The sequence below is a fragment of the Salvelinus fontinalis genome, unplaced genomic scaffold, assembly GCF_029448725.1.
Source record: "Salvelinus fontinalis isolate EN_2023a unplaced genomic scaffold, ASM2944872v1 scaffold_1246, whole genome shotgun sequence".
In the NCBI taxonomy this organism is placed as follows: domain Eukaryota; kingdom Metazoa; phylum Chordata; class Actinopteri; order Salmoniformes; family Salmonidae; genus Salvelinus; species Salvelinus fontinalis.
Genome location: NW_026601455.1, coordinates 2501 through 29674, shown reverse-complemented (window position 1 = coordinate 29674; position 27174 = coordinate 2501). Strand labels below are relative to the sequence as shown.

The window sequence follows — 27174 nt, the reverse complement described above, 5'->3', positions numbered from 1 at the left end:
TTGATTATGCACGAATGGGCTGCCATCAGTCAGGATGTGGCCCAGAATTTAATTGACAGCATGCCAGGGCGTATTGCAGAGGTCTTGAAAAAGAAGGGTCAACACTGCAAATATTGACTCTTTGCATCAACTTCATGTAATTGTCAATAAAAGCCTTTGACACTTATGAAACGCTTGAAATTATACTTCAGCATTTCATAGTAACATCTGACAAAATATCTAAAGACACTGAAGCAGCAAACTTTGTGGAAATTAATATTTGTGTCATTCTCAAAACCTTTGGCCACGACTGTACAATAAAGGCCTGATTGGTGGATGGCTGCAGAGATGGTTGTCCTTCTGGAAGGTTCTCCCATCTCCACATAGGAACTCTGGAGCTCTGTCAGAGTGACCATCGGGTTCTTGGTCACCTCCCTGACCAAGGCCCTTCTCCCCTGATTGCTTAGTTTGGCAGGGTGGCCAGCTCTAGCAAGTCTTGGTGGTTCCAAACTTCTGTAATTTAAGAATGATGGAGGTCACTATGTTCTTGGGGACCTTCAATGCTGCAGAAATGTTTTGGTACCCTTCACCAGATCTGTGCCTCTACACAATCCTGACAATTCCTTTGACCGCAAGGCTTGGTTTTTGCTCTGACATGCACTGTCAACTGTGGGACCTTATATAGACAGGCATGTGCCTTTCCAAATCATGTCCAATCAGTTTAATTTAACACAGGTGGACTCCAATCAAGTTGTAGAAACATCTAAAGGATGATCAATGGAAACAGGATGCAACTGAGCTCAATTTCGTGTCTCATAGCCAAAGGTCTGAATACTTATGTAAATAAGGTATTTCTGATTTTTTTATTTGCAAAAATGTCTAAATACCTTTTTCTGTGTTGTCATTATGGGGTATTGTGTGTAGATTGATGAGGAAAAACATTTATTTAATCAATTTTAGAATAAGGCTGTGATCTGAATACAGTGTCTTTGCCATAGATGAATAGGGTAAACTTGTAATTCTATTTGCTGACCCCTACAGTATCTATCTAGCCTAGCTATATAAATCACACCCCTCCGCAAACATGCCTTCTCCAATGTTGGTTACCCGGCGGTACTTATGTAAATTAGGTAAGAGAATACAATGTTACCAGTGTTTGACATGGGGGAGGGGCAAGTAACTTTATGATCAAACTTGATCAATATAGAAGCAACGATAATTTTTCATACCTTGGTCATCAATACTTTAATCTGGTTTCCTTCAAATATCATCCAATTTCATGAAAAACATGATTTTGACCTTTAAACATGACCTTTAAACAATAAAAGCTAATTCACCAACATTTCTGAAAATGGATATATAGCATTTTAGAATGAAACTTCATATACATACTTCATTATTTAAAGAATTCCTCCTCACACTAACACACTGAAAACATCTCCGTTTGTTTTTAAACAGGAATTAGAGTAAAACGCAATATAGTTCCCCCAGTAAGGCATTAGACAGGTGCAGAATAAATATTTGACATGTACACCTTCTCAATGGTGTTACAAGTACCATGGAATCTCATCTCAGAGGTAGAAAACCGCATGTGTTAAGACAGTGTTGTACAGTCAACAGCTGTGCTAATGTAGACTAGTAGCTAAGTTAGCGAGGAGCGGCAATACAAAAAGGGAAGGATTATTTGACAGTCTTTGCAGAACCAACAAGGCTAGTAATTCATTATTTAGTACCTTGTTGAAGTATACAGTATTTCTTATGTGTTCTATTCTGCACGATGAGACACTACAGGTGGAAAGACAGGACACCATTTTTGCATAATAGTCTCTGCATTCGAAGGGTATGCTCGCATAAACGCTACATTAATACACTACTCGGATAAATGTTGTCTATTAAGGCAATAAACTGGATAAACTCTCAAATGAAAAAATGAAAACAACAATGAATTATAAAGCAGCAACATGCGTGGGGGGTGCTGGGTAGTAGATGGACATGTGAATGATGGGTAGTAGATGGACATGTGAATGATGGGTAGTAGATGGACATGTGAATGATGGATAGTAGATGGACATGTGAATGATGGGTAGTAGATGGACATGTGAATGATGGGTAGTAGATGGACATGTGAATGATGGATAGTAGATGGACATGTGAATGATGGGTAGTAGATGGACATGTGAATGATGGATAGTAGATGGACATGTGAATGATGGGTAGTAGATGGACATGTGAATGATGGATAGTAGATGGACATGTGAATGATGGATGGACATGTGAATGATGGATAGTAGATGGACATGTGAATGATGGGTAGTAGATGGACATGTGAATGATGGGTAGTAGATGGACATGTGAATGATGGATAGTAGATGGACATGTGAATGATGGGTAGTAGATGGACATGTGAATGATGGGTAGTAGATGGACATGTGAATGATGGATAGTAGAAGGACATGTGAATGATGGATAGTAGATGGACATGTGAATGATGGATAGTAGATGGACATGTGAATGATGGATAGTAGATGGACATGTGAATGATGGATAGTAGATGGACATGTGAATGATGGGTAGTAGATGGACATGTGAATGATGGATAGTAGATGGACATGTGAATGATGGATAGTAGATGGACATGTGAATGATGGATAGTAGATGGACATGTGAATGATGGGTAGTAGATGGACATGTGAATGATGGATAGTAGATGGACATGTGAATGATGGATAGTAGATGGACATGTGAATGATGGGTAGTAGATGGACATGTGAATGATGGGTAGTAGATGGACATGTGAATGATGGATAGTAGATGGACATGTGAATGATGGATAGTAGATGGACATGTGAATGATGGATAGTAGATGGACATGTGAATGATGGATAGTGGATGGACATGTGAATGATGGATAGTAGATGGACATGTGAATGATGGATAGTGGATGGACATGTGAATGATGGATAGTAGATGGACATGTGAATGATGGATAGTAGATGGACATGTGAATGATGGATAGTAGATGGACATGTGAATGATGGATAGTAGATGGACATGTGAATGATGGATAGTAGATGGACATGTGAATGATGGGTAGTGGATGGACATGTGAATGATGGGTAGTAGATGGACATGTGAATGATGGGTAGTAGATGGACATGTGAATGATAGATAGTAGATGGACATGTGAATGATGGATAGTAGATGGACATGTGAATGATGGATAGTAGATGGACATGTGAATGATGGATGGACATGTGAATGATGGATAGTAGATGGACATGTGAATGATGGATAGTAGATGGACATGTGAATGATGGATAGTAGATGGACATGTGAATGATGGATGGACATGTGAATGATGGATAGTAGATGGACATGTGAATGATGGATAGTAGATGGACATGTGAATGATGGATAGTAGATGGACATGTGAATGATGGATAGTAGATGGACATGTGAATGATGGATAGTAGATGGACATGTGAATGATGGATAGTAGATGGACATGTGAATGATAGATAGTAGATGGACATGTGAATGATGGATAGTAGATGGACATGTGAATGATGGATAGTAGATGGACATGTGAATGATGGATAGTAGATGGACATGTGAATGATAGATAGTAGATGGACATGTGAATGATGGATAGTAGATGGACATGTGAATGATAGATAGTAGATGGACATGTGAATGATGGATAGTAGATGGACATGTGAATGATGGATAGTAGATGGACATGTGAATGATAGATAGTAGATGGACATGTGAATGATGGATAGTAGATGGACATGTGAATGATAGATAGTAGATGGACATGTGAATGATGGATAGTAGATGGACATGTGAATGATGGATAGTAGATGGACATGTGAATGATAGATAGTAGAAGGACATGTGCAAGATGGTACGTCCCAAATGGCACCCAATTCTCTTTAGCGTATGATGCACTACTTTGGCCCATAGGGCTCTGGTCAAAGGCAGTACACTATGTAGGGAATAGGGTGCCATTTGAGGCGTAACCAATGAGACGGATAGAGCAGCAGGACTCCAGCCCCCAGAGCCAGCCTGGGTCACAGTACAGACAGGAAGTCCAAACAGGGTCGTGTTTATAAGTGCACACCGTAGCAAAACATTTTGCAACTGAAAACAAAAAAATAAAGTGTCTTATTGGACTGGAAGTTGCAGTCTGTTTTCTTCCGTTTGGTGCCTTATGAACGCACACGCGTTTCTTACTGGACACGTTCAGGTAGTCCTTCCCTGTTTCAGTCCTGTGCCTAATAAACATGACCCAGTCCAGGTGGTGATAGCCTGGTTCCCTCCTCAGGTCACCACAACACAGGACAGTCCATGAGGTGATAGCCTGGTTCCCTCCTCAGGTCACCACAATACAGGACAGTCCAGGTGGGGATAGCCTGGTTCCCTCCTCAGGTCACCACAATACAGGACAGTCCAGGTGGTGATAGCCTGGTTCCCTCCTCAGGTCACCACAATACAGGACAGTCCAGGAGGTGATAGCCTGGTTCCCTCCTCAGGTCACCACAACACAGGACAGTCCAGGTGGTGATAGCCTGGTTCCCTCCTCAGGTCACCACAACACAGGACAGTCCAGGTGGGGATAGCCTGGTTCCCTCCTCAGGTCAACACAACACAGGACAGTCCAGGAGGTGATAGCCTGGTTCCCTCCTCAGGTCACCACAATACAGGACAGTCCAGGAGGTGATAGCCTGGTTCCCTCCTCAGGTCACCACAATACAGGACAGTCCAGGAGGTGATAGCCTGGTTCCCTCCTCAGGTCACCACAACACAGGACAGTCCAGGTGGTGATAGCCTGGTTCCCTCCTCAGGTCACCACAACACAGGACAGTCCAGGTGGTGATAGCCTGGTTCCCTCCTCAGGTCACCACAACACATGACAGTCCAGGTGGTGATAGCCTGGTTCCCTCCTCAGGTCACCACAACACAGGACAGTCCAGGTAGTGATAGCCTGGTTCCCTCCTTAGGTCACCACAATACAGGACAGTCCAGGTGGTGATAGCCTGGTTCCCTCCTCAGGTCACCACAATACAGGACAGTCCAGGAGGTGATAGCCTGGTTCCCTCCTCAGGTCACCACAACACAGGACAGTCCAGGTGGTGATAGCCTGGTTCCCTCCTCAGGTCACCACAACACAGGACAGTCCAGGTGGTGATAGCCTGGTTCCCTCCTTAGGTCACCACAATACAGGACAGTCCAGGTGGTGATAGCCTGGTTTCCCTACTCAGGTCACCACAATACAGGACAGTCAAGGTGGGGATAGCCTGGTTCCCTCCTCAGGTCACCACAATACAGGACAGTCCAGGTGGGGATAGCCTGGATCCCTCCTCAGGTCACCACAGTACAGGACAGTCCAGGTGGGCAAAGCCTGGATCCCTCCTCAGGTCACCACAATACAGGATAGTCAAGGTGGGGATAGCCTGGTTCCCTCCTCAGGTCACCACAATACAGGACAGTCCAGGTGGTGATAGCCTGGTTCCCTCCTCAGGTCACCACAATACAGGACAGTCCAGGTGGGCAAAGCCTGGATCCCTCCTCAGGTCACCACAATACAGGACAGTCCAGGTGGGCAAAGCCTGGATCCCTCCTCAGGTCACCACAACACCGGACAGTCCAGGTGGCCAAAGCCTGGATCCCTCCTCAGGTCACCACAACACCGGACAGTCCAGGTGGTGATAGCCTGGATCCCTCCTCAGGTCACCACAATACAGGACAGTCCAGGTTGGCAAAGCCTGGATCCCTCCTCAGGTCACCACAACACCGGACAGTCCAGGTGGGCAAAGCCTGGATCCTTCCTCAGGTCCCAGTAAGTGTTGTTGCTAACCCAGGTGTCGTCCTTTGATTTCCTGTGGACAACAGAAAGACATATTCTTTACAAGAACTGAATAATGAAATACCTTCTAAAAAGAATCAACAACAAAAAGATCATGATGCAAAACACAGCCTCATCATCAGCCACATCATCAACCTCATCATCTGCCTCATCATCAGCCTCATCATCATCAGCCTCATCCTCATCATCAGCCTCATCATTATCATCAGCCTCATCATTATCATCAGCCTCATCATCATCATCAGCCTCATCATCAACCTCATCATCAGCCTCATCATCATCCTCATCATCTGCCCCATCATCAGCCTCACCATCATCATCAGCCTCATCATCATCATCATCATCAGCCTCATCATCATCATCCTCATCATCATCATCCTCATCATCATCATCAGCCTCATCATCATCATCCTCATCATCATCCGCCTCATCATCATCCGCCTCATCATCATCATCAGCCTCATCATCATCCTCATCATCTGCCTCATCATCAGCCTCATCATCATTATCAGCCTCATCATCATCATCATCATCACATTTTTGCTTTTTACTAAGTGCTCTATCTTGAAAACTTGACTGCTGACATTTTTGTGGATTGTATTAACAGTGGACTAACGAACAAAATACTAAAATTGGACTCACTCACAAGCTCGCCAACAGAATTGAATGGAAACTGAGAACCAGCTACTGAAAATGGAGTAACCTAATGTTCCCATGGACATGTTACATGCCTGGTGTGTTTGTTGTGGTACATGTACATCTATATAGGTACATCCATATTGTGTTATAAACTGGGTGGTTCGAGCCCTGAATGCTGATTGGCTGAAAGTCGTGGTAAATGAGATAACAGGGGTATGACAAAACATTTATTTTTACTGTTCTAATTATCTTGGTAACCAGTTTATAATAGCAATAAGGCACCTCAGGGGTTTGTGGTATTTGGCCAATATACCACGGCGAAGGGCTGTATCCAGGCGTGTTGCGTCGTGCATAAGAACAGCCCTTAGCCGTGATATATTGGCCATATACCGCACCCCCTCCTGCCTTATTGCTTTAATAAACCCAGTGGGAATAAATGCAGGTGGAGTTTAGCTGTGGAGATGCATTAGAACAGGATGCCAATTTTTTCCCCAAGGGCCCCTTTATAAGAAACATAAAGTCTAGACCCAATGTTATTCCGCTACCAAATACGTTTTATTATTATCATTTATATGAACCCTCAAATTAATTGGACGTATTCTCTTTTACAGAAAGGGCCCGATTCTGACCTGAGTTAAGCGCAAGTAAATGGAACGTAATTATCTGAACTTGAACTAAAGCATGAGAATAGCGTGATGTTCACCTGCTGTTCGTCCAGGGTGGAGATTGAATAAATGAAGGTGTAGCGGAGGTGTGTCTACAGATACGGCGGACTCTGACCTTGACTTCATTCCCTCATAATTCCACCACTTTTACGCGCTAGGAAACTATGAATAAGGTCTAGCAAACCTACCGATTCCAAGTGGAAAAAGCATCAGATTACCTTTTTTTCCCCAATCAAAGAATAACCATTCTCCATGCACTGTAATTTACAACTTGATCAGAGCTATTGATTAGAGCTAGGTAAACGAGTACTTGATAAGAGCTATTGATTAGAGCTTGGTAAACGAGTACTTGATAAGAGCTATTGATTAGAGCTTGGTAAACGAGTACTTGATCAGAGCTATTGATTAGAGCTAGGTAAACGAGTACTTGATCAGAGCTATTGATTAGAGCTTGGTAAACGAGTACTTGATAAGAGCTATTGATTAGAGCTAGGTAAACGAGTACTTGATAAGAGCTATTGATTAGAGCTTGGTAAACGAGTACTTGATAAGAGCTATTGATTAGAGCTAGGTAAACGAGTACTTGATAAGAGCTATTGATTAGAGCTAGGTAAACGAGTACTTGATAAGAGCTATTGATTAGAGCTAGGTAAATGAGTAATCAGTTTTGGATGAGGGGATTGTAAATATAAATGACACTTGTTTTAGATCTATTTGACATTCTAATCACTGGAGACGAATGTGAAACCAGTCATATGGCAGCAAACTGAAACATTTCAACATATCAACTTTCTCACAGAAAACTCCCCGAGAAAATCTGTTGGCCAGTAAATGGGATTACATTTATTCAGTGCGCGCAGAACACCTGCAGAGCCCATTATGCACCTTCGTAAGGCAATACAAGGGTACTGAGAAGTGCGTAGGAAAGGTGTGCGTAAGAAACGTGTAATTTCCAAAGTGGAATCGGTCCCAAAGTGAATAGATCAATTGATAGCAACCGAATCGCACATTGTATCAGATTACTTCCCAAGCAAAGATAACCCCATGTGCATCAGTGTCTTCCTCTGGGAGTCTACCACTTGTTTCTAGCATCGCAGACCTATGTGTCCTTATAGATCGGTTTATACAATTGCGCATTTGTAAAAATAAATACTGTATAGTAAAAAAAAGAAGATCCCTCAAATCAAGGAAGGTCCCGCGACCCCTAGGTTGGGAAGCCCTGTACTAGAGTGCTCATCTCCTGTCTTTCACCACGTCCGTGACAGTTTAGGCATCGCTCTGTATCCAGCTCTAGGAGTTCACCTGAAGAATGTGGGTTGATGTGTCATGGTGTTTTCCTCCAGGACTCTGCGTCTGTCTCTCTGCTGCTGTTCTATCTTCTGTTTCTGTTCCTCTGCTGCCTCTACGTCACCCTCCTCTAGCAGCCTGGTACACACACACACACACACACACACACACACACACACACACACACACACACACACACACACACACACACACACAGAGGGAGGGACATTTGGATTCATTTGGAAACACAATAAAGCAAACCCAACTGTGTATGTTGTAATAATGGTCATTTGATGAGTGTAATACAAAACTGTATTGTGCATGACATGCTATTTGCTATTTCCTACACCTTGCTGGTCTCTACACCATGCTGGTCTCTACACCATGCTGGCCTCTACACCATGCTGGTCTCTACGCCATGCTGGTCTCTACACCATGCTGGTCTCTACACCATGCTGGCCCCTACACCATGCTGGCCTCTACACCATGCTGGCCTCTACACCATGCTGGTCTCTACACCATGCTGGCCCCTACACCATGCTGGCCTCTACACCATGCTGGCCTCTACACCATGCTGGCCTCTACACCATGCTGGTCTCTACGCCATGCTGGTCTCTACACCATGCTGGTCTCTACGCCATGCTGGTCTCTACGCCATGCTGGTCTCTACGCCATGCTGGTCTCTACGCCATGCTGGTCTCTACGCCATGCTGGTCTCTACGCCATGCTGGTCTCTACGCCATGCTGGTCTCTACACCATGCTGGTCTCTACACCATGCTGGTCTCTACACCATGCTGGTCTCTACGCCATGCTGGTCTCTACGCCATGCTGGTCTCTACACCATGCTGGTCTCTACACCATGCTGGTCTCTACGCCATGCTGGTCTCTACAGCATGCTGGTCTCTACACCATGCTGGTCTCTACACCATGCTGGTCTCTACACCATGCTGGCCCCTACACCATGCTGGTCTCTACACCATGCTGGTCTCTACACCATGCTGGCCCCTACACCATGCTGGTCTCTACACCATGCTGGCCCCTACACCATGCTGGTCTCTACACCATGCTGGCCCCTACACCATGCTGGCCTCTACACCATGCTGGCCTCTACACCATGCTGGTCTCTACACCATGCTGGTCTCTACACCATGCTGGTCTCTACACCATGCTGGCCCCTACACCATGCTGGCCCCTACACCATGCTGGTCTCTACACCATGCTGGCCTCTACACCATGCTGGTCTCTACACCATGCTGGTCTCTACACCATGCTGGTCTCTACACCATGCTGGCCCCTACACCATGCTGGTCTCTACACCATGCTGGCCCCTACACCATGCTGGTCTCTACACCATGCTGGTCTCTACACCATGCTGGTTCCTACGCCATGCTGGTCTCTACACCATGCTGGTTCCTACGCCATGCTGGTCTCTACACCATGCTGGTCTCTACACCATGCTGGTCTCTACACCATGCTGGTTCCTACGCCATGCTGGTCTCTACACCATGCTGGTCTCTACACCATGTTGGTCTTTACACCATGCTGGTCTCTACACCATGTTGGTCTCTACGCCATGCTGGTCTCTACACCATGCTGGTCTCTACACCATGCTGGTTCATACGCCATGCTGGTCTCTACGCCATGCTGGTCTCTACGCCATGCTGGTCTCTACGCCATGCTGGTCTCTACACCATGCTGGTTCCTACGCCATGCTGGTCTCTACACCATGCTGGTCTCTACACCATGTTGGTCTTTACACCATGCTGGTCTCTACGCCATGTTGGTCTCTAAACCATGCTGGTCTCTACACCATGCTGGTCTCTACACCATGCTGGTCTCTACGCCTTGCTGGTGCCTACACCATGTTGGTCTTTACGCCATGATGGTCTCTACGCCATGCTGGTCTCTACGCCATGCTGGTCTCTACGCCATGCTGGTCTCTACACCATGCTGGTCTCTACGCCGTGCTGGTCTCTACACAATGCTGGACTCTACACCATGCTGGTCTCTACGCCATGCTGGTCTCTACGCCATACTGGTCTCTACGCCATGCTGGTCTCTACGCCATGCTGGTCTCTACGCCGTGCTGGTCTCTACGCCGTGCTGGTCTCTACGCCGTGCTGGTCTCTACGCCGTGCTGGTCTCTACACCATGCTGGTCTCTACACCATGCTGGTCTCTACGCCATGCTGGTTCCTACGCCATGCTGGTCTCTATGCCATGCTGGTCTCTACGCCATGCTGGTCTCTACGCCATGCTGGTCTCTACGCCATGCTGGTCTCTACGCCATGCTGGTCTCTACGCCATGCTGGTCTCTACGCCATGCTGGTCTCTACGCCATGCTGGTCTCTACACCATGTTGGTCTCTACGCCATGTTGGTCTTTACGCCATGCTGGTCTCTACGCCATGCTGGTCTCTATGCCATGCTGGTGCCTATGCCATGCTGGTCTCTACGCCATGCTGGTCTCTACGCCATGCTGGTCTCTACGCCATGCTGGTCTCTACGCCATGCTGGTCTCTACACCATGCTGGTCTCTACACCATGCTGGTCCCTACACCATGCTGGTCTCTACACCATGCTGGACTCTACACCATGCTGGTCTCTACACCATGCTGGACTCTACACCATGCTGGTCTCTACACCATGCTGGTCTCTACACCATGCTGGTCCCTACAGCATGCTGGTCTCTACACCATGCTGGTCTCTACACCATGCTGGTCTCTACACCATGCTGGTCTCTACACCATGCTGGCCCCTACAGCATGCTGGTCTCTACACCATGCTGGTCTCTACACTATGCTGGTCTCTACACCATGCTGGTCTCTACACCATGCTGGCCTCTACAGCATGCTGGTCTCTACACCATGTTGGTCTTTACACCATGCTGGTCTCTACACCATGCTGGTCTCTACACCATGCTGGTCCCTACACCATGCTGGTCTCTACACCATGCTGGCCCCTACACCATGCTGGTCTCTACACCATGCTGGTCTCTACACCATGCTGGTCTCTACACCATGCTGGCCCCTACACCATGCTGGTCTCTACACCATGCTGGTCTCTACACCATGCTGGTCTCTACACCATGCTGGTCTCTACACCATGCTGGCCTCTACAGCATGCTGGTCTCTACACCATGTTGGTCTTTACACCATGCTGGTCTCTACACCATGCTGGTCTCTACACCATGTTAGCCTCTACACCATGCTGGCCTCTACACCATGCTGGCCTCTACATCATGCTGGCATCTACACCATGCTGGCCCCTACATCATGCTGGCCTCTACACCATGCTAAGACAACGGTGTGTTACAGTAGCACTCTTCTCTCTGTCTCTCACCTCTGGTCGAGCCGTAGCCGGGTGTCTGTGGCAGGCAGCAGCAGTTTTAGTGAAGGGTCCAGCTCATTGAGCTCCATAGCAAACTTAGTGAAGCCGTAGTACTGCTCGTGGTCAGCCGGCATGGCATCTGAGAACACACACACACACACACACACACACACACACACACACACACACACACACACACACACACACACACACACACACACACACACACACACACACACACACACACACACACACAGGGTAAAAAATGCCTTTTATGTAATAAGGAACAGTGGTGTAAAGTACTTAAGTAAAAATATTTTAAAGTACTACTTAAGACGTTTTTTTGTGTATCTGTACTTTACTCTACTATTTATATTTTTGACAACTTTTACTTTTACTTCACTACATTCCTAAAGAAAATGATGTACATTTTACTCCAAACATTTTCCATGACACCCAAAAGTACTCGTTGCATTTTGAATGCTTAGTAGCACAGAAAATGGTCCAATTCAAGCACTTATCAAGAGAACATCCCTGGTCATCCTACTGCCTCTGATCTGGTGGACTCACTAAACAGAGAACATCCCTGGTCATCCCTACTGCCTCTGATCTGGTGGACTCACTAAACAGAGAACATCCCTGGTCATCCTACTGCCTCTGATCTGGTGGACTCACTAAACAGAGAACATCCCTGGTCATCCCTACTGCCTCTGATCTGGCTGACTCACCAAACACATATGCTTTGTTTTTAGATGATGTCTGAGTGTTGGAGTGTGACCCTGGCTATTCGTAAAGAGAAAACAAGAATATTGTGCCGTCTGGTTTGCTTAATATAAGGAATTTTAAATGATTTATTCTTTTACTTTTGATATTTAAGTATATTTGATCAATTACATGTACTATTGAATCTTAAGTATATTTAGAACCAAATACTTTCAGACTTTTACTGTGTGATTTTCACTTTTACATTTTACTTCTATTACGGTATCTTTACTTTTATGAGAACTTAGTACTTTTTCCACCATTCCATTCTGATAAGGAATACTTCATAAGTACAGATGTACAGGGCTACTTACAGTATATTAATATTGTTTAGCTTCAGACAGATATTTTGCTAAGATATCTACTGGTATAAATAAAGATATAGAGATACATTTCAAAATAAACTGTATGGATAAGAAAAGTAATTATGTAAATTATGTAAATTATGTCATATTTCATTTCCATTTTTTGTACAAATTAGCAAAAAAAAAAAAATGTTTTGCTTTGTCAAGATATAGACACAAGGGGTCTGCACTGTGTCTACTAGTAGACATTAACATATAGACACAAGGGGTCTGCACTGTATCTACTAGTAGAAATTAACATATAGACACAAGGGGTCTGCACTGTATCTACTAGTAGAAATTAACATATAGACACAAGGGGTCTGCACTGTATCTACTAGTAGAAATAAACATATAGACACAAGGGGTCTGTACTGTATCTACTAGTAGAAATTAACATATAGACACAAGGGGTCTGCACTGTATCTACTAGTAGAAATTAACATATAGACACAAGGGGTCTGCACTGTATCTACTAGTAGAAATGAACATATAGACACAAGGGGTCTGTACTGTATCTACTAGTAGAAATTAACATATAGACACAAGAGGTCTGCACTGTATCTACTAGTAGAAATTAACATATAGACACAAGAGGTCTGCACTGTATCTACTAGTAGAAATTAACATATAGACACAAGGGGTCTGCACTGTATCTACTAGTAGAAATCAACATATAGACACAAGGGGTCTGTACTGTATCTACTAGTAGAAATTAACATATAGACACAAGGGGTCTGCACTGTATCTACTAGTAGAAATAAACATATAGACACAAGGGGTCTGTACTGTATCTACTAGTAGAAATTAACATATAGACACAAGGGGTCTGTACTGTATCTACTAGTAGAAATTAACATATAGACACAAGGGGTCTGCACTGTATCTACTAGTAGAAATTAACATATAGATACAAGGGGTCTGTACTGTATCTACTAGTAGAAATTAACATATAGACACAAGGGGTCTGCACTGTATCTACTAGTAGAAATTAACATATAGACACAAGGGGTCTGTACTGTATCTACTAGTAGAAATTAACATATAGACACAAGGGGTCTCCACTGTATCTACTAGTAGAAATTAACATATAGACACAAGAGGTCTGTACTGTATCTACTAGTAGAAATTAACATATAGACACAAGGGGTCTCCACTGTATCTACTAGTAGAAATTAACATATAGACACAAGAGGTCTGTACTGTATCTACTAGTAGAAATTAACATATAGACACAAGGGGTCTGTACTGTATCTACTAGTAGAAATGAAGATAAGGAGATCATTTAAAAATCAACTGTACGGATAAGAACAGTATGGATAGTTCCAGCCGATGTTTACATGGGCTAAACATGTAAAGCCCTGATCTATAGCATGTGTAGGTCAAGCCACTGGGCTCAGTATAACAGGTTCAGTCTATCATTACAATCATACATACTGGCTCTCCAGATGCAGGTGGCAGAGGGTGGGTCTCCACAGTACACCCCCTCGTTCCACTTCCCAAACAGTCTGTGGATGACCTTCCCCTTGTGGTCTGTGATGGTGCCCTCCACCTCGTTAACACTCGAGTTCCAGTACTTTGCCTGTACACAGGGAGGAATGCATTAAATTGTTTTTGAATATCAAGCCCAGGCCAAAAGTATTGCGGTATACACTTAGAGAAAAAATATGCTATCTAGAACCTTTCCACAGAGGGTTTGACATAGAATCCAAAAGGGTTCAACCTGGAACCTAAAAGGGTTCTACCTGGAACCAAAAACGATTCTACCTGGAACCAAAAAGGGTTCTCCTATGGGGAAAGCTGAAGAACCCTTTGGAACCCTTTTTCTAAGAGTGTATAGGGAATAGGGTTCCATTGGGGACAGGCCCTAAATGACTCTTATTTAATAGTTCTCAGGTTTAGTTTGTCTGTTACTCTGATCTATGAGTCACTGTGGGTAAGAGTCATAAAATATCTTTATTTTCATCTTCATATATCAGCCAGTAGATGGCAGTGTTGAGTTATCTATGTTCAAACACAACATGCTGAACCAGTAGAGTACAGTAGTTTACAATGAGAACCACTGAGGAGATGAGGGGACAGGAGAAGAGATGAGAGGAGAGAGGAAAGAGGAGAGACGAGAGAGGTGAGGGGTGAGAGGAGAGAGATGAGAGGAAAGAGGAGGGAGGGGAGAAGGGAGAGATGAGAGGGTTGAGGAGAGGGGGTAGAGATGAGAGAGGAGAGATGAGAGGGGAGAGTGGAGAGGAGAGAGGAGAGAGGAGAGGACAGCACACTAGAGGACAGGACAGGACAGGACAGTAGAGGACAGAAGAGGGGAGAGGGGAGAGGGGAGGAAAGAGGAAAGAGGAGAGGACAGGAGAGGTTATATTGTATAATGAGCTCCTACATGTCTTGACCTGGCATCTTACACTGCAGTAGACCTTTCAACTCCTCAGAGACTAACACCAATTACCTGTCAGCTTTTGGAATGGGCTCTACGAAGTTCAACTTCAAAACGCAGAGATGGATGGAGTTGTTGTTCATTCAGGGGAAAGGCCATGCACAGGGTGTGTGTGTGTGTGTGTGTGTGTGGAACATAGTTTTGACTAATTTAAGCTTTTAACAACCCTTTCACCAACCTGCATCACTTATAAAGAAGCATTTCCACTCAGCTTCCAGCTTTCCAGTGTCCACTTATAAAGAAGCATTTCCACTCAGCTTCCAGCTTTCCAGTGTCCACTTATAAAGAAGCATTTCCACTCAGCTTCCAGCTTTCCAGTGTCCACTTATAAAGAAGCATTTCCACTCAGCTTCCAGCTTTCCAGTGTCCACTTATAAAGAAGCATTTCCACTCAGCTTCCAGCTTTCCAGTGTCCACTTATAAAGAAGCATTTCCACTCAGCTTCCAGCTTTCCAGTGTCCACTTATAAAGAAGCATTTCCACTCAGCTTCCAGCTTTCCAGTGTACACTTATAAAGAAGCATTTCCACTCAGCTTCCAGCTTTCCAGTGTCCACTTATAAAGAAGTATTTCCACTCAGCTTCCAGCTTTCCAGTGTCCACTTATAAAGAAGCATTTCCACTCAGCTTCCAGCTTTCCAGTGTACACTTATAAAGAAGTATTTCCACTCAGCTTCCAGCTTTCCAGTGTCCACTTATAAAGAAGCATTTCCACTCAGCTTCCAGCTTTCCAGTGTCCACTTATAAAGAAGTATTTCCACTCAGCTTCCAGCTTTCCAGTGTCCACTTATAAAGAAGTATTTCCACTCAGCTTCCAGCTTTCCAGTGTCCACTGAGACTGGAGAGTGGCTGAATATCTCTCACTGAAAACCAGCTTTATTACTGCCATGGCCAGGGGGGACTCACAAACCCAAATACTGACTGACTTTATTACTGCCATGGCCAGGGGGGACTCACAAACCCAAATACTGACTGACTTTATTACTGCCATGGCCAGGGGGGACTCACAAACCCAAATACTGACTGACTTTATTACTGCCATGGCCAGGGGGGACTCACAAACCCAAATACTGACTGACTTTATTACTGCAATGGCCAGGGGGGACTCACAAACCCAAATACTGACTGTTCTAAATATCAGGTTAAACAGGTGAAATATCCCCTCCGGTTCATACACACACACATACCCCCCCCCCCCCCTGTCTCTCACCTTGATGAAGGTGACCTTACACTGGCAGATATCAGTGCTGGTGTTCCTGATGGAGATCTCTCCATAGTGTTCTATCCAGCGCTGCCCACTCAGGATGTTGTGGATGCAGGACGTCACCTTGTTCCACTCATAGTGGTCACCAAACCTGCAGGACGGGGAGAGGGCGTGTCACAATATGTTTGTGTTTCAGTGTGTGTGTGTGTGTGTGTGTGTGTGTGTGTGTGTGTGTGTGTGTGTGTGTGTGTGTGTGTGTGTGTGTGTGTGTGTGTGTGTGTGTGTGTGTGTGTGTGTGTGTGTGTGCGCATGAGATAAGACGCAGGTCAGTGTATAAAACAACAAAAGTACCTTTAATAGAATTAAATCAGTCCATTATCAGTCTATCAGTCTATCAGTCTATTATCAGTCTATTATTGTCACGTTCCTGACCTGTTTTCCATTGTTTTTGTATGTGTTTAGTTGGTCAGGGCGTGAGTTGGGGTGGGCATTCTATGTTATGTGTTTCTATGTTGGGTTTAATGTGTTGCCTGATATGGTTCTCAATTAGAGGCAGGTGTTTGACGTTTCCTCTGATTGAGAACCATATTAAGGTAGGCTGTTCTCACTGTTTGTTTGTGGGTGATTGTCTTCCGTGTCTGTGTATGTCGCACCACACGGGACTGTTTCGTTTTCGTTCGTGTATATAGTCTGTTCCTGTTCGTGCGTTCTTCGTGTGTTATGTAAGTTCGTTTGTTCAGGTCTGTTGACTTTGTTTATTGTTTCGTAGTTTGCTCAAGTATATTTTCGTCTTCGTTATTATTATTAAAATCATCATGTATTCCACCTACGCTGCATTTAGGTCCGACCCTTACTCCTCCTCCTCGTCTGAGGAGAACGACTTAGACAGCCGTTACAATTATCAGTCTATATTCAGTCTATCATCAGTCTATCATCAGTCTATCATCAGTCTGTTATCAGTCTGTTATCAGTCTATCAGTCTATCATCAGTCTGTTATCAGTCTGTTATCAGTCTATCATCAGTCTATCATCAGTCTATTATCAGTCTATTATCAGTCTATCAGTCTATCATCAGTCTATCATCAGTCTATCATCAGTGTATCATCAGTCTATCATCAGTCTGTTATCAGTCTGTTATCAGTCTATCAGTCTATCATCAGTCTGTTATCAGTCTGTTATCAGTCTATCATCAGTCTATCATCAGTCTATCATCAGTCTATCATCAGTCTATCATCAGTCTATCATCAGTCTATTATCAGTCTATTATCAGTCTATCAGTCTATCATCAGTCTATCATCAGTCTATCATCAGTCTATCATCAGTCTATTATCAGTCTATTATCAGTCTATCAGTCTATCATCAGTCTATCATCAGTGTATCATCAGTCTATCATCAGTCTATCATCAGTCTATCATCAGTCTGTTATCAGTCTATCATCAGTCTATCATCAGTCTGTTATCAGTCTATTATCAGTCTATCCATCTGTTATCAGTCTATTATCAGTCTATTATCAGTCTATCAGTCTATCATCAGTCTATTATCAGTCTGTTATCAGTCTATCATCAGTCTATCATCAGTCTATCATCAGTCTGTTATCAGTCTGTTATCAGTCTATCAGTCTATCATCAGTCTGTTATCAGTCTGTTATCAGTCTATCATCAGTCTATCATCAGTCTGTTATCAGTCTATTATCAGTCTATTATCAGTCTATCAGTCAATGATCAGTCTATCATCAGTCTATCATCAGTCTGTTATCAGTCTGTTATCAGTCTGTTATCAGTCTATTATCAGTCTGTTATCAGTCTATCAGTCTATCATCAGTCTATCATCAGTCTATTATCAGTCTGTTATCAGTCTATCATCAGTCTATCATCAGTCTATCATCAGTCTGTTATCAGTCTATCATCAGTCTATTATCAGTCTATTACCAGTCTATTATCAGTCTATCATCAGTCTATTATCAGTCTATCATCAGTCTGTCATCAGTCTATCATCAGTCTATTATCTATTTGAGTGATATCTGAACACTGACAAACAGGTTTGGGTGGTCTGGTTGGACCATGGATGTAGTGGCTAGTTGGTCAGTAAGGGGGTCAGGTTGGACCATGGATGTAGTGGCTAGTTGGTCAGTAAGGGGGTCTAGTTGGACCATGGAAGTAGTGGCTAGTTGGTCAGTAAGGGGGGTCTGGTTGGACCATGGATGTAGTGGCTAGTTGGTCAGTAAGGGTGGTCTGGTTGGACCATGGAAGTAGTGGCTAGTTGGTCAGTAAGGGTGGTCTGGTTGGACCATGGATGTATTGGCTAGTTGGTCAGTAAGGGTGGTCTGGTTGGACCATGGATGTAGTGGCTAGTTGGTCAGTAAGGGTGGTCAGGTTGGACCATGGATGTAGTGGCTAGTTGGTCAGTAAGGGTGGTCTAGTTGGACCATGGATGTAGGGGCTAGTTGGTCAGTAAGGGTGGTCTAGTTGGACCATGGATGTAGTGGCTAGTTGGTCAGTAAGGGTGGTCTAGTTGGACCATGGATGTAGTGGCTAGTTGGTCAGTAAGGGGGGTCAGGATGGACCATGGATGTAGTGGCTAGTTGGTCAGTAAGGGTGGTCTGGTTGTACCATGGATGTAGTGGCTAGTTGGTCAGTAAGGGGGGTCTGGTTGGACCATGGATGTAGTGGCTAGTTGGTCAGTAAGGGGGTCTGGTTGTACCATGGATGTAGTGGCTAGTTGGTCAGTAAGGGGGTCTAGTTGGACCATGGAAGTAGTGGCTAGTTGGTCAGTAAGGGTGGTCTGGTTGGACCATGGATGTAGTGGCTAGTTGGTCAGTAAGGGGGTCTGGTTGGACCATGGATGTAGTGGCTAGTTGGTCAGTAAGGGGGGTCTGGTTGGACCATGGATGTAGTGGCTAGTTGGTCAGTAAGGGTGGTCTGGTTGAACCATGGATGTAGTGGCTAGTTGGTCAGTAAGGGGGGTCTGGTTGGACCATGGATGTAGTGGCTAGTTGGTCAGTAAGGGTGGTCTGGTTGGACCATGGATGTATTGGCTAGTTGGTCAGTAAGGGTGGTCTGGTAGAGTGGGATTGAGAGGGACAGTAAAGGACTCACCCTGGCAGAATCACATGGGTGGTGCCCACAGGAACTATTTCCATAGACTTCCCCCAGAACTTGTTTTTCCACCTCACGTCTAAAGACATCACAGGAAAGACAACAGCAGCGTTAGTGCATCCAAGAGGAACGGCTTCCAGCTTTAGACTAATAGCTGCTATGGTTGGTTTGGACCTCCAGCTTTAGACTAATAGCTGCTATGGTTGGTTAGGGCCTCCAGCTTTAGACTAATAGCTGCTATGGTTGGTTAGGGTCTCCAGCTTTAGACTAATAGCTGCTATGGTTGGTTAGAGCCTCCAGCTTTAGACAAATAGCTGCTATGGTTGGTTAGGGCCTCCAGCTTTAGACTAATAGCTGCTATGGTTGGTTCGGAACTCCAGCTTTAGACTAATAGCTGTTATGGTTGGTTAGGGCCTCCAGCTTTAGACTAATAGCTGCTATGGTTGGTTCGGAACTCCAGCTTTAGACTAATAGCTGCTATGGCTGGTTAGGACCTCCAGCTTTAGACTAATAGCTGGTATGGTTGGTTTGGACCTCCAGCTTTAGACTAATAGCTGCTATGGTTGGTTCGGACCTCCAGCTTTAGACTAATAGCTGCTATGGCTGGTTAGGACCTCCAGCTTTAGACTAATAGCTGGTATGGCTGGTTAGGGCCTCCAGCTTTAGACTAGCTGTAATAGCTGGTATGGCTGGTTAGGGCCTCCAGCTTTAGACTAATAGCTGGTACGGCTGGTTAGGGCCTCCAGCTTTAGACTAATAGCTGGTATGGTTGGTTAGGGCCTCCAGCTTCAGACTAGCTGTATTAGCTGGTATGGTTGGTTAGGGCCTCCAGCTTTAGACTAATAGCTGGTATGGTTGGTTAGGGCCTCCAGCTTCAGACTAGCTGTAATAGCTGGTATGGTTAAGACCAGTGTTCTGCGTGATCGGGAAAATCTCTAGCCCCTAGTTATAAACCCAGTGTCTGTGTCAGGTGAAAGGGTGTGTATCAGGTGAAAGGGTGTGTATCAGGTGAAAGGGTGAGTATCAGGTGAAAGGTTGCGTATTAGGTGAAAGGGTGAGTATCAGGTAAAAGGGTGAGTATCAGGTAAGAGGATGAGTGTCAGGTGAAAGGATGAGTGTCAAGTGAAAGTATGAGTGTCAGGTGAAAGGGTGAGTATCAGGTGAAAGGGTGAGTATCAGGTAAAAGGGTGAGTATCAGGTGAAAGGGTGTGTATCAGGTGAAAGGGTGAGTATCAGGTGAAAGGGTGAGTATCAGGTGAAAGGGTGTGTATCAGGTGAAAGGGTGTGCATCAGGTGAAAGGGTGAGTATCAGGTGAAAGGGTGAGTATCAGGTGAAAGGGTGAGTATCAGGTGAAAGGGTGAGTATCAGGTGAAATGGTGAGTATCAGGTGAAAGTGTGAGTATTAGGTGAAAGGGTGAGTATCAGGTGAAAGGGTGAGTACCAGGTGAAATGGTGAGTATCAGGTGAAAGCGGGAGTATCAGGTGAAATGGTGAGTATCAGGTGAAAGCGTGAGTATTAGGTGAAAGGGTAATAGTTTATAGAGGACCATGGTGTTGACTTACCTTGGCAGAATATGTAGTTTTTAGAGTCAGCGTGGCATGCTGATATAGGTGGGTGATGGCTGACCTGAGAACAGAGATAAAGAATGGCAGGCTTGTACTTGATGGATCAAACCCTATGAATTCTTCAGATGTGGGACAAATACTTACAGGCCATATTTAGGACATGTGGGTCTGTGTACACTACCTGTTCTGCTACAAATCGGAGGCCCTTGTCGGGACGGTCACACTCGTAGGTCTCCCCCAGGACCGGGTTGAAGGGCTTCCCTCCCGCTCGGTGGTAGCTGGACGCGTACCCCGACACTGCAAACGTGGCTATGTACACCTACAGACAGTTAACAGCACCGGTCAGTTCATTACTCCTCTGTTCAAGTCTCAGTCATCAGCACATTCTAATGGCCATCATCAGTAACACTTGAGCAGGATAACCACACACACACACACACACACACACACACACACACACACACACACACACACACACACACACACACACACACATACATACACATACACATACATACACATACACATACACACACACACACACACACACACACACACACACACACACACACACACACACACACACACACACACACACACACAGTAGTTAGTGAGTCAAAACACAGAAGGCCAACCCAAGAATGACATTATGACAGTTTTTATGGATGACAGAAAGTGCAAAGTGGAACCATAGAGTTGGATAGAGGACTTGGCCCAAAGCCTGTTTTAGCCCTCAATGGCACTGGCTGTGCTATCTCCATTCTCCAAAGATGAGCCGAGCGGAGATGAGCCCTCTAGTACATCTCTATGAGATACGAGGTCATCCCACCATAATTACCCCAGGGGGTCTGCAGGAGAACTGTTTGCAGTGAGTTTGTGTCAAATGGACCATTCAATAACCCTTCATTCTAACAACTGATCATTGCTGGTGAAATTCCCATTCGATATCCCACAGATAAAGCTATCATTGGGCTCCCGAGTGGCGCAGCATCTCAGTGCTAGTGGTGTTACTACAGACCCTGGTTCAATTCCAGGCTGAATCACAACCGGCCATGATTGGGAGTCCCATAGGGTGGCGCACAATTGGCCCAGTGTTGTCCGGGTTAGGGTTTGGTCATTGTAAATAAGAATTTGTTCTTAACGGACTTTTCTAGTCAAATAAATCAAATGTAAATAATTTCCTATCCACTTGAGTAGAATGGGCCTGATGACCTCAGTAATGTGAAACTGAATGGGAGAGGCTGTGTCCCAATGGAACTAGTGCACTACTTTTAATCAGGGCCCATAGGGAATAGGGTGCCATTTGAGAGGAAGCCAGAGTGGCTGGCTGGCTGAGTGGATGCTGTCTGGATCTGGATGTCCCCTCTGATAGGCCACACTGGGCCAGGGGAAAAAGCACTCATCATCATCATCATCATCATCATCATCATCACCATCTCCTCCACCCCACAAAGACACTGATGGGATAGCTGTCTTCAGCTGCCTGCAGCCTCTCCTCTTCAACACAGATTAGAGCTGTCTTCATCTGCCTGCAGCCTCTCCTCTTCAACACAGATTAGAGCTGTCTTCCTCTGCCTGCTACTGCAGGTTAAACTAACACAAGTGATGGAGAAAGTGGCTGAATGGCTAAATATTTCCTCATCATACAGGTTATTAATAACACTAACAAACAAGGTAGAGTTTGCTCTCTGTAGTCTAGAGAGCACTACTGTACCTCTGTAACTAATGCCTAGCTATTGATTGATGTAGCATTACTGAACCTCTGTCTGTAACTAATGCCTAGCTGTTGATTGATGTAGCATTACTGTACCTCTGTCTGTAACTAATGCCTAGCTGTTGATTGATGTAGCATTACTGTACCTCTGTCTGTAACTAATGCCTAGCTATTGATTGATGTAGCATTACTGTACATCTGTCTGTAACTAATGCCTAGCTGTTGATTGATGTAGCATTACTGTACCTCTGTCTGTAACTAATGCCTAGCTGTTGATTGATGTAGCATTACTGTACCTCTGTCTGTAACTAATGCCTAGCTATTGATAGATGTAGCATTACTGTACCTCTGTCTGTAACTAATGCCTAGCTATTGATTGATGTAGCATTACTGAACCTCTGTCTGTAACTAATGCCTAGCTGTTGATTGATTTTTGGCTCTGCCTGCAGATAATGCAGTGAGAGGAGGAACAGAACACACAGTCATAGCGATGATCCATGAGGTGAACTAGAGAAAAGGGCTGATGTGTCAATAAATACAGCCTGCATCCCAAATAGTACCCTATTCCCAAGTGCACTACTTTTGACCACATCCTTAATGGGTATAGGGAGCCAATTGGAACGCAGCCTGTATTTACTGACACCTCTGCCCTTTTCTCTAGTTCAACTCATGTATCATCGCTATGACGCCCACCTCTCTGACAAACTCCACTCAACTTCTATTGGTCAGGGAGTCTGGAAGCTGTGGGTCTAGTTCTGGTCCTATGCCTGTCATTCACACTGAGCCACTGCAGCCAGTAACACACATTCATCATTTCAAATGGAACAAACACTCTGCAGGAAATATATTCCACACAGATTTATTACCGCAGTAAGGTCCCATGTCTTCAAAGGCTTTCATCAAATGTCTCTAGCTTTAGAAAAACTGGTCAGTGAATACAAAGCACCATCAAATCAGGGAAGTGCTGATCCTAAATCCTCAATCCATTTTAGTAGTCATATACAATTGCTGTTAAATAATTATATGCACAAAAGCAGAAAACCAAACAGATCATTTGTACCAAGTAATTTAAAACGGAGCGAGCCGAGGCACACTACTGGCTACAGTCGAAGGGTCCAATCAGGATCTAGCCAGTGGGAATTAAATTTAATTTCTCCTCAAATGTCCATAGGACATTACAGCACTACCGTGAAGAGTGTGTATTATTCACCATTTGTGCAGAAGGGGTCTTGTGTGCCCAAATGTGTGAATTTGTTCGGTGTGTGTATGTGTGCGGGTCCCATTGTGAAAGTGGTACTGTGTCAGTGTGTGTGTGTGTGTGTGTGTGTGTGTGTGTGTGTGTGTGTGTGTGTGTGTGTGTGTGTGTGTGTGTGTGTGTGTGTGTGTGTGTGTGTATTCAGAGCATATTCTCTCTCCATACCCTCAAAGGAGTCCAGTGTGTGTGTGTGTGTGTGTGTGTGTGTGTGTGTGTGTGTGTGTGTGGTGTGTGTGTGTGTGTGTGTGTGTGTGTGTGTGTGTGTGTGTATTCAGAGCATATTCTCTCTCCATACCCTCAAAGGAGTCCAGTGTGTGTGTGTGTGTGTGTGTGTGTGTGTGTGTGTGTGTGTGTGTGTGTGTGTGTGTGTGTGTGTGTGTGTGTGTGTGTGTGTGTGTGTGTGTGTGTGTGTACACATCCCCTCTCACCATGCGTTCAAAGGGGTCCTGTGTGTTAGCAGCTCTGTCCAGCAGCTCGCTGTACTCCAGCTCTTCACACAGTCTCTGCAGGGTGTTGAGGGGCTCGTTCAGCTGAACAGGCATAGCCACCTGAATAATCATTACAACACAATTACACAGCAATCACAAAGCTAGATTTGGTCACCTTCATAAGAAAACAAATGTAGTAATTATGTAATAATGTCACGTAAACCAAATGGAATAATCTAAGTATAATAATTAGACATTTAGTAATGTTTAGAGCTTTTCACAACAGAGGAATCTCAACGTTCTACGTAGGCAGAGACAAATCACAAACACAACAGCAATAAACCAACACAGGACACAGAAAATAAACCAACACAGGAGACAGAAATAAACCAACACAGTAGACAGAAATAAACCAACACAGTAGACAGAAATAAACCAACACAGTAGACAGAAATAAACCAACACAGGAGACAGAAATAAACCAACACAGTAGACAGAAATAAACCAACACAGTAGACAGAAATAAACCAACACAGGAGACAGAAATAAACCAACACAGGAGACAGAAATAAACCAACACAGTTAACAGAAATAAAGCTAAAAGTCCATGGATACCTTGGAGAGGTCTTTCCCTATGTTGTTCTTAAGGATGTTCCATAGACTGATGTTACTGGTGTTGGGGCTGGCCGACGGGAGGCACGACCTGCGTCTTCTCAGAAGGGTCCCGTTCTCTTCACAGCCTGGAGGGTGGAGGGTTATGATCAGGATATTAGTGGTCATAACTACTGCATGTCACTACGTAACCAGGAAAACACGTCCCAAATTGCACCCTATTGTACTAGTGTTAAACAGAGCTCTATGAGCCCTGGTCAACAGGAGTGCAATATACTGGGAATAGGGCGCCACTTGGAACACACATGGTAAAGTGTCCCCTTACCCGAGTTAGGTCTCTCCGTCTCGTTGTTGAAGTTGTCCATGGAGATGTTGTCGCTGACGTTGTCACTGATGTATGAGTCATCATCAGAGGCCTGCAGGATAAAGAATAAATCTCAGATTATCATTAGTGACAGGTCAAATATACCTTTTTAACAGCGCCCACCTGAGAGAGGCGAGAACCAGGAAACAGGAAGCTGGCAGGTCCCTTTCAACATCCTGTCACAACATATGAGAACATCCTAAATGGTTCCCTATTCCCCATGGGCCCTGGTCAAAATGGTGCCCTAAATAGGGAATAGGATGCCATTTGGGATGCATTCAGTGGGTTTGATAACGGAGGAGGAGGGAGGGAGAAGAGGAGAGACGATCGGTCCCAGAGGAGACACTGACAAATGTACACCTCCTCTCTGCAGTAAGGGTATTTTATTTTTAGATGGGGGTAATTAACTTTCACACAGGGACAGAAAACATACTGAACATGTTCTGTAGCTCAGAGATCTGACTGGAGGTGCCTCATTACGTCTGAAGCCAGAAGTGTGTCCAGACAAAGTATTCATCCAGTTCCCTGTCTGTTACTCCTCTCTCCACCTCCTCCCTCCTCATCCCCCTCTCTCCTCTCTTTCCTCCTCTCTCTCTCTCTCACTCCTCCTCCCCCTCCCTCCCCCCTCTCTCTCTCCTCATCCCCCTCCCTCCTCTCCTCCCTCCTCTCTCTCCTCCTCCCTCCTCATCCCCCTCCCTCCTCTCCCTCCTCCTCATCCTCCTCATCCCCCTCCCTCCTCATCTTCCCTCCTCCTCCCGCTCCCTTCTCATCCCCCTCCCCCCTCTCTCTCTCTCTCCTCCTCCCCCTCTCTCTCTCCTCATCTCTCCTCCCTCCTCTCTCTCCTCATCCTCCTCATCCCCCTCTCTCCTCTCTCTCCTCCTCTCTCCTCATCCCCCTCCCTCCTCATCTTCCCTCCTCCTCCCGCTCCCTCCTCATTCCCCTCCCTCCTCCCTCCTCATTCTCCCTCCCTCCTCTATCCTCATCCTCCTCCCTCCTCATCCTCTCTCTTCATCCCCCTCCTCCCTCCTCCCACCCGGTAGCCTCCCCTTTCTCCTCTTCCTCCTTCTCCTCCCCCTCCCTCCCCAATCCTCCCTCCCTCCCTGTCCTCCTATCCCTCCAGCCCTCCCTCCCTCCTCCTCCCCCTCCCTTCTCCTCTCCTCCTCCAGTATTGACTGGTTTCAACAGCAGAGAGAGAGAGCAGCCCAGTCAGACACTGACCTCGTTTTCTGAGGAGCTGGCAGACAGTAGAACCTCCTGAGCATCGAAGAACTCTGACAGAGATTCTGTGATGGACGCTCTGCTCTCATTGGACGCCTGGTGAACTAGGCGGTGGGATCCATCTGTGGAGTCTTGCTTCTAATAAGAGGAGAACATAATGTCAGTTAGGTTTAGGTTTAGATTAATTCAACTAGATTTAGGCTCAGATTAAATCAACTAGGTTTAGGCTCAAATTATTTCAGCTAGATATAGGCTCAGATTAATTCAGATAGGTTTAGGCTCAGATTAATTCAGTTAGATTTAGGCTTAGATTAATTCAGCTAGGTTTAGGTTTAGATTATTTCAGATAGGTTTAGGCTCAGATTAATTCAGCTAGGTTTAGACTTAGATTAATTTGAACTCATT

General features: G+C 45.1%; 1 protein-coding gene across 1 annotated transcript; it reads right to left on the bottom strand.

Moving 5' to 3' along the window:
* LOC129848867 (oxysterol-binding protein-related protein 3-like) lies at positions 1–26907 on the bottom strand (the record flags this gene model as incomplete). Its single annotated transcript, XM_055915962.1, is given in 12 exon segments — positions 1–5861; positions 8455–8577; positions 11781–11907; positions 14312–14456; positions 16523–16667; positions 19612–19690; positions 21176–21239; positions 21360–21497; positions 24576–24695; positions 25191–25315; positions 25513–25603; positions 26770–26907. Coding segments are annotated over 12 exon segments (1392 nt in total), but the record flags the coding sequence as incomplete, so codon positions are not given.
* Positions 26908–27174: the final 267 nt, after the last annotated feature.